Source organism: Saccostrea cucullata, unplaced genomic scaffold (assembly GCF_032062105.1).
Source record: "Saccostrea cucullata isolate Sc308-1 unplaced genomic scaffold, CSIRO_AGI_Scuc_v1 ctg1405, whole genome shotgun sequence".
Classification (NCBI taxonomy): Eukaryota; Metazoa; Mollusca; class Bivalvia; order Ostreida; family Ostreidae; genus Saccostrea; species Saccostrea cuccullata.
Genome location: NW_026928513.1, coordinates 319336 through 328856, shown reverse-complemented (window position 1 = coordinate 328856; position 9521 = coordinate 319336). Strand labels below are relative to the sequence as shown.

The 9521-nt window shown below is 32.5% G+C and overlaps 1 protein-coding gene across 1 annotated transcript in view; it reads right to left on the bottom strand.

Moving 5' to 3' along the window:
- Positions 1–5815: 5815 nt before the first annotated feature.
- LOC134277826 (uncharacterized) overlaps positions 5816–9521 on the bottom strand; it is a 64792-nt gene continuing 61086 nt past the window's right edge. The window contains exon 10 of the mRNA XM_062760133.1: positions 5816–6041. Coding sequence (XP_062616117.1) covers positions 5816–6041 — 226 coding nt within the window. The remainder of the gene's footprint in view (positions 6042–9521) is intronic.

Here is a 9521-nt window from a genome sequence, read left to right as displayed (position 1 = left end):
GTTTATTCATAATTTGTTTCTATGGGAATTCCATTAGATTGTTGAAAGACCTGGCCCCAACACCATAAACTGAGAAAAGACTTAAGTTAACATTTTGATTTTTAATATCTTGAGTTTCATATAATGTATTTGCATTAAAATTTCAATTTAAATATATAATAAAAATTCTATTTCAATATCAAAGTTATTTCAAAAGTTATAATAGTTTGAATTTGACTTTAGTCTGTTCACAAATTATGTTCTTGGGGCCTGGTCTCCAAAAGCCTGGAATTTAATTTAGCGTAGAGAATAGCTATATATAAAGTTAAAATGTCGCAAGTTTTTATAAAGTTAATTTTGTGATTGTAAATTTTCTTAAAGTTCCTTAGAGTATTTCATTATTCGCATCTAGTTAACATCACTTCTCGAAATTATTGTTGTAGGTACTTTTTTGAAGCTCTCCTTCATTATATACTAGTTTAGAAATAGTATAGCATAGAGTATGGAAAGAAGCTTAATAGATCATTTACTGGAACCCGCTATATAACTTTGTTCGTAAGGATTTTTATGAAGTTTAGATGAGAAGTAAAGCTATGGTAATACAAATCTATTTTTAATTTTGGGAATATAAATAAAATTTAAAACTGACATAATTAAAGGCAATCCTCCTTACAAAGAAAGAATTTCGATTCGCTAAAATAAATTCAGTTTCTTTAAAATACAATTAAAAGTATGAGCCTTACAAACATAATCCATGTTATTACTCGCTTTTCATAAAATAATTTGAGAAAAGTTTTTATGCTGTAAGTTGTGAATATATCCGGTGTCAAATTACACGAAATAATTTTCGTAAATTATCTTTTATAAGATTTCTAAAATTTTGATACTAAGACCTTCTACGCAATTTAACAAACAAAAAAGCCTCTTAAACTTATAAGACTTATTGCATGTCGTTTACGTTTCTTCTGAGAACTGTTCACTCAGTGATGTCACTATATTCTAAAAAGGGCCACGATCTAGAAATTTACTCGGCCCTCGGGAAAATTAAGCAGTAAGGACTTTTTATCGTGTCTATCGCAACACAGGATCTTTTGATTTAATTTCTTTTAAAAAAGAATTGTGAATGCATGTATCACTTCAAGTGCCGAATGGTTTTGCAAAGATTCAGTAGCTACATACATGAGTTCATGTCTTAGGTTTTGACGAAGCGAGACAAAAGGGAACTCGGGCCTTCCGATCAAGAAGAGAATGCATATTGATAGTGTAACCCTTACAAATAAACTTATATGGAAAATTATAAGTTGTTAAATATTTCTCATCAATAAAACAATAACTAATATAAAATATGTGTTCTTTTTTTTACTGTTGAGGTTATAATCTAATTTTTGTACACACACTCATTGAAATATAAGAAAACTCTGAGATAAATAATTCGTTTTTTAAACAATGTCTAGCACAGAGAGAAGTAATCTCATATAAGTAGAAGTTAATATAGTGCTCATTGGCATAAAAAATGACTATAATGAATGGTGATCACTCGTAAAAATTCAGTGGATAAAAAAATGTAGATAAAGTAAAAACACAAACTCCTGGTTGATTCAGATGCCTTACTTATGCAGCAATATACCTTCATCACCGGCATACGGAGTATATAAGGTGCGTTCCTTTCACGCTTCCGAACGTCCAGGCCCCGGGATCATGAAAAAGACTTAGACTTAAGTCAAAATTTTAATTATCTATAAAATCTTTAAAACTTGTTAAAGGAAACTCATAATTTGCATACAACAGCAGACTGATGATGCAAAATCGGAAGGCATTTTCATTTTGGGCTGCTTGACTTCTAAATAAATTCAGCACCTAAGGCATTTCTGACTTAAGCTTAAGATGCTTCATGGTCCGGGGGCCTGAACGCGTAGAATTGCAATGGAACGATTTGGAATCCGACCCCGGGCGGATTCTCTCTGTCCTTTTTAAAGAGGTGGTGCAGCGGGAATTATTACGTAACAAAAATGGCGGACAAAAACGTGCTTTATCAATTTGAAGACTGCAATTTGTACTTTTCCAGCTTAAATTATGTTAAGATGCATAGATGCACGACGGAATCAAGTGAGTTTTGTTACTGCGCATACATTTTTCTGCAAATGCTTATTTTAAAACTTAAACTTATAGGGATATTTAGTGCGAACATTATTAGCCATTTTTTTCATATGTAGCCGGGGGAAATAATTTTTATCCTTTTGACAAAACAAACAGCACAGGAGGTTAATTCCGAGTCTCAAATGAAAAAACGCACGGTAACCCAGTGCCAGAAGTGCAGCATTTACTTCAACGATATGGAATCAATGGGTGACCACATATGTCAGAAACCACCAGCAGGTAATTAATGTTTAAGTTTAAAAAATTTACAGATTAGTATACCTTGGAGAATGCACTTTCAGAGATAAATATTTCCTCCTCCCATAATAATAATAGTCCCATAACTAATTTCGTACTAATTACATAGTAGTTGATTTATTTCATGTCAAGAGAAAAATAATGAAAATGTTACTCAAAAACAGTAATTCTATATATTATATGATCTACATATTCTGAATAAACACCATAAATAAATACATGTAACAGGTTGTGTCTAAAAAGTATTTTTTTTTTAATGATAAGCATTGAAAGTATAAATTTCTTGATTTTAATGTTTTCTAGGAGATGAAAAGGAGAGTAAAGTTGCCTCATGCAGTACTGCGGATATAGGTATGTCTTGGACACGCTCTAGTACCTTACTTCTAATAACCAAATACAAAACATATCAAGAGAAAATTAAGAAAGGTTTGATCAAGAAGAAAACCATGTTGGAGGAAATTGCCACAGGAAAGATGAAGGATACTCCTATAATTATGAGCAAGTCTCAGGGAGATGGAAGACTTTGCAGAGAGGATACAAAGCAGTCAAAGACAATAAGAAGAAAAGTGGATCTGGAAGAAAGAATTTTGAATACGAGTCTGAATTGGATGAAATATATTCCAAAGATCCTGCCATTACTCCAGAAGTAACTGCCTGTAGCACTGACTCCAAAATTTCTGCAGAAGTTCCCAATGATTCAGAGGATGGTGACGATGAGAGTTCAGGGTCGTCTGCGCCCAGTACTTATCCAAAGAAAAGAAAGCATACATCGCGATCTACTTCAACAGAGGTCATTGTTGTAATGAAAAACTTTATCGAAAATCATGAAAAGAGAAGAAAGGAGGAAAATGAGCGAAAAGAAAAAAATACATCATGAAAAGGTGGATTTGATGAAAAAAACTCATTGAGACAATGAGAGCACATCACCAGTAAGTGTTGTGTTCCTTATACCTTGGCTTAGCACAAATATCCTAACATGATAAAATTAAAATATGCATATGGCTGACATGTATTTACTTGTAGTTTATGTGTGAATCCGTAGAGAGTTGAATTATCTAATTTTGATTTTAACATTTATTATTTTCAATTAATGTACACATTTAGTTCCTTGAAATCAAAGAATATGAAACATTCCATTACATGTGTTTGGTCATAATTTTTACAATACATGTACTATTGTTAAATTTAATCCTTTTACAAGTTCTTACTCCATGACGATGTTAAAGATTACATATTACATGATCTTGACTTTTCTCATAGGAAACCCTGTTAAATTTTTGTTGATATATCTTTTCAGGTGAATGTGAAATCTGTTTGGAAGAAAGTCATCCAAAAGAAGTAGTGTTTGTTGACTGGGGCCACCTTGTGTAACAAGGCTCTAGAAGTCTGTCCAATATGCAGATCAACAATTGTGAAAAAAGTTAAAGTGTTTTTTACATAGACTCTTGACCACAAGGGCACAAACTGGTAAAATGGGTTGTTTCATTTTTGAAAACTTTGTTCTTGGTTGTGACATGAAACTTTTCCAAGTATTTGTGGTAGGACTTTAAATATTTTACTTTATCGCTGAAAGCAATGCAATCTTTTTTCAACTGTTTGTTGGTTTTTTTTCCTTGCAGAGGAAAAGTTTTTTTTCCTGAAAATTCAATTATGTGCAACTATACATTACACAAACTGTTATTGGAGAATTGCTAGTCAGAATTGTGTGCATTTTTTATTTTCTTTTGGTACATTTAACAAATAGTTTTTATTATTTACAATAAAGTCCCAAATAGATTTTTTTTAACATCATTTTTCTTTTTTATTTTGTCCAAGTATTAAACTTTTTATACATTTGTTCATGATTACTTGCTAGGAAGTGAAAAAAACAGGGATGGATAACGTATTACATGGATTTAAGACTTGGCCAAAGCTTAAAAAAACTTTTTTTGCAATTGTTTACCCACAATTATAAGAGTGGCGAGATTTTTTTTTAAAGGAAATTGTTTGGCTTTTAAACATTACAAATCTTGTGATTTTTAAGGATGCTTGAATGCACCAGCCTGCTTTATTTAAGCCCCTTAACAAGTTAATTCATGGACATAATTGAGTACTAAGTAAATTTTTTTGAAATATATATTGTTTAGACAACTAAATTCTCTTAAACTTAAGTGTTAAAAAATAATTTTGATGAATAGGTGAAATGGGGGGTAGATTCATTGTAAGTGGATCTGTAGGCAGCTGCAATGATTAATTAATTTTTTGACCTTGTATTAAGTTCATTTATGGCAATGTCTATTGGAGAAACAATCTTTTTTTTTCTTTCATGACCATGATGTATTGTACTCAAGTATTATTTGTTGTTATTATCTTGTAAGCTGTAAGGAAAAGAATGTTTGTGCCATGTAATCTAAATACATGGATTGCACTCTAAATTTCATCAAATCTATCTGTGAATTAATCTGTAAAGGACTTTTTACAGTTTACTTTAAATACCTATCAAGATTTATCTTAGACTCTTTTTAACATGTTCCATAGTTTTATTTACATGAAAAAAAAACATCCAAGTTCGATTTGACATCTTTTATTGAGTTTTGTTACATTGTTATATTTTTCTGTATAAACTTGTATTGAACAGTTACTGTATTCTTTTTCGAATATGATGTTTAAAAAAATGATGCGTTCATTCTGAAGTTAGCCTATCACAAAAGATTCCTGGCTATTTGATTACGTTTCAGTACACCCTGGGCTTTACAGCCCTTGATTCCTGTAACATTATAATTTGCTGCATGAATTTATCTACTTCATCATGGTTGAAAATGCAGACATTGTGTAAAACACAAGAGGTCATGATAATTTTGACAGCATACTCGATTTTCTGGGTTTCCAGGAAACGCAATCGGCGGAATCTACCCTTCAGAAGAGCAAATGTTCTCTCAATTACCATTCTGTTGCTGGACAGGTAGTTGTTATAGCGGCGTTGCTCGTGTGTCAGGTGACCATTGTCTCAGTAGGGAGTGAGTAGCCATTTTTCTTACTGGATAGGCTGCGTCAGCTATGATATGGTATATTTGGAATCATTTGTAATCCATTTTCCCATAAATCGGAATTCCTAAGAACTCTTGCGTCGTGACAGCTTCCTGGAAATCCGGTAAATACATGAGTTAACATCATGTCTTCCTTGCATACCCCTTGTAACTGCAAGGAAGGAAATCCCTTCCTATTGATGTATGAATCTCCATTGTTATTTGGTTTTGATGTTCTAATATGAGTCCCGTCTACTGCACCAGCAATCTCTGGAAATCCGTTCTTTTGCTGGAAATTGTTTGCAATTTGGTTTAATTCATTGGGATAGGGCCATTTTATAAAGTTTGTCTTGAGATGAGTTAGAATTGAATTCATAACACGGTCTCTAGCCCTGATTACCGAGGATGGCGAAATTCAAAAACGATCTGCTATTCTGTCAATGCTGTCCAGAGTCCCTATTAAAATTTAAAATTTCTTTATGTGGAGGCATTCGTTCTTTACCACCATTACCGCCTTTCTTCATCTCTCGAACTTCCTCTAGATATGAAGAGAGGATTTGAAATGTCTGTCTTGACATTCGAAACATTCTTCTAAATGAAGCATCAGAATAAAGGGGAACCACAGCCTCCACATATCCATAAATTTTTGGATTTTCTTTCTTTCTGTAAATGAAAAAACGTCCAAATGAATATTTATTTCATATGCCAACCTCCCTTAAGATTTTTTTAAATTTTTGTTTCAATTCTAATACCTAAGCCACTATAAAACACACATGATGTATTTACTTACATAGTGCTTGCTAGTGCAGTTAATAATATATTTTCGTCCTCAGAATCAGAGTCATTGTGTCGGAATCTTCAAATAAAACATAAAGGAAACACGCTTTCCGTCCATTAACAGACATGTTGAAAATTTCTCTTCATTTCCGGTTCATTCCATTCATCACGAAGAACAGAGCGTCCGGAATCGAATCGGAACGAATGAATGGAACGCACATTAGAATCCCCATATTATAATTTCGTTACAGTTTTTTAATTTTATGCATATATCTCGTGTGGAACCCCTTTATTTTTAGACATGTTTTAACTGTATATACCTTTATTGAACCTCAATTCACTGGACCTTTAAACCCGCCAGGTCCGTGCAAGATAGTTTGGACACGGCAGTCCAGAGTGGAGGACGTCTTTACCCCTCTCACGTATAACCTTGATTTGAATATCCAGCATTTATATTTTGTATGTACTGAGTAAAACTTGCAGGGTTTGCTCTGGCATTCCATTCTTTTTAAAAAGAACACTATGGTCCAGCTTTTCTGAGGCAAGGTCGTTTATATTTTCATTTTAGTTATTTACAGTGTAAAGTATCATTCATTTGTCCTAAAACATCTAGAAACCGTATTTCTCATCATTTTTAGCATGTATGTTTCGTTTAATTTGATTTCTATATATTTATTAACACGTATTTGACTATTTAAAAGTACGGTGTACAATTGCTGTCATAATAGTTTGTCAGTAGAGTAGCAAATCGTAATATTGCATCTGTGTAGAAGTTCTACGTATAATTGTAACTTCTCATGAGTGTATGTAAATGAGTCTTTAATATCTAAGACGTGTTCATTATGATCATATAATGAATGTAAAGCATTTTTGTGTAAAGCCACTAGAGCTTGTAAGTAAAACTTGTATGTATATGCTGGAGCAGGTTCCAGCCATACGTCAAAGTTGGTATACGACAGTGAGTTGCCCAGTGTATATCGCCCTTGGAGTGTAGTATATAGGCCGCCACCCTTGGAACCTATAGTCCATCCTCCAGCCTGTGAGGTGGAAAGCAAGAGGTGCAACTGGTCACCAGGACAACAGCAGCAATCACATTGACTTTGTACATTTTTATCATGAATAATTAAATATGTAAATAGTAAGAAAGAAAGAATAGTTTGAGTTATATTTAAAATTTTGTAAAATGGTAAATCCGCTCGACTATCAGTGACAATATATATCTCAGTTGATTCGATACGCAGGAGCATGCTGTACGTATGAACAATTTCTAAAACGAGGTAAAATATTGACAAGCAAGTTGACTAAACAAGAATATCAATCTCGTTTAAAGTCATCATTTCGTTAGTTCTATGGTCGATACAATGACCTTGTCCAAAAAGTCTGGTCCTGATTTTTAAACAGAAGGCTAGAAATAACTTCTAACGGCAAATAATTATTATTTGGTCCAGCATAGTTTTTTAACCTAATTTGAGTATGCTGATTCCGAAAAAAATATGCTGGCCTTCATGAAAATGGCGTTAAAGAGGTCAAAATGGCGATTCAAAATGGCGGACATCCAATTTTTCTAATTTTTTCTTAATATCGTTCAAAATGAAGAAATAATGTGTAAATATCCCACTGAGTGTACTACAACTATAAAAATGATAATAGAATGCTAATCTAATTAATTTAACTCAAAAAATTAGTCGTTTTTACACTCAATTCGTCTATTTGTCTATTGTTTCTATATTCTGCTTTGTTCAGGATTTTACATTTGCTAACATAAATATACTGCAGATTTGTATTTTTTTCTACATCTCTCTTTTCTACCATTAAATGATGGTGCAGCTGTAAGTTAAAAGTCAAAATGGCGATTCAAAATGGCGGATATTCATATTTTTTCAAATTATTTCTTAATGCCGTTTAAATAGAATTTGTGAAAATCTAACAGAACATAGTACAACTACGTAAAATGGCAATAGAACACTAATATTATCATTACTTTGATTCGGAAAATTTAGTCGTTTAAATTTGAAATCTATTAATTAGTTCAAAATGGCAATTCAAAATGACGTCATATACACTCGAACTTCGTAAAATACTAAAACTGCTTAATTCTGAGTCGTTTTGAAGAGAATAAATTACACTTTGTATGGTTTTTTTTTATTAATGATATAATGATCAAGTAAGCAATGGAAGTTGGAGGATACTTTTGTAAATGACTTAGGATTTTTATGACACAGATTTTTGTTTAATTACTTCTATTATTAAGATAAACTTTTGACGACAATTCCGAGGGCATTTTACCTTTTACCTGTCTCACCATGCTTATTCATAGAAAAGTTAATACTATCATACAATAATTACTGTTTAGAAGATAATCTGAAAATTAAGCTACCCCAAGAGCAGTATTCCCCGAGTATTAAAGCGAGTAAACATTGTAGTTCGAGGGTTACTAATTCATATTAGTTGTTAGAAATTCTTGATCTATTTTTAGAATAAAAATAAATGTTTTATGTTCATGTGGAAGGTCTAACGCAACATAACTTAATATGATTTTTAAAATGATGGACCACGACCAATTAGAGGGCTAGTAATTGTTACAGTATAGACATCTGAATATAATATACTCCACCAGTGATATCCAAATACAAACATATTTATTAAATATTATCAGTAAAATATACATAAACCATTAATTTTCTTGATAGTCCAGCTATGATTCTGTGTCCCTGCATTTGCATTTTGTTATTCTCAGTCAAAAATTCAACTGCATTCACAAAAATTTCATGTCTTGAACGGATAATCTTGTATTGAAAAGTGTATTCAATTTACAAAATCTGAAAGAGGAAAATGTTTGTGTTCAATTTTCCCTTGATTCTTGATACAACCTTAAACTATCCTAACAAAGAAGTGTGATCAAGTTGCCTTGTAAAGTTCTTGGAGTGTTCAAGAAAATTTTGTTGTCAAGAGAAGTGTTGACTAGATTGAAGTTAGGCCTATTGGTACGAAAGCTTGTACGTGATAGAAATCACAAGGAATCTGCAGGCGCTCTCAAATTGCATACTTGTACAACTTTTCTCACCAAAATATGCACACAATGTGATTCCAGATGATAAACTTTGAGAATTTTCTTGCAAATAGAATGACCTTTCTACCCAAAAAGACAACAAATCTATACAGTCACAAAATAGAAAGCTAGGTGTCTTGAATTTGAGAGATTTTTTTGTACCCCCTCTTCTCAAGCGGGAATGTATATAGTGATCAGTATGTCCATCCGTCCGTTTGTAACGCTTTGGGGTACCCATCTCTTATCCACAGCTCCTCTCATACCACTGAATGAAATTTGATGAAACTTTCACTGTATCTTTATTACATATTGCCATT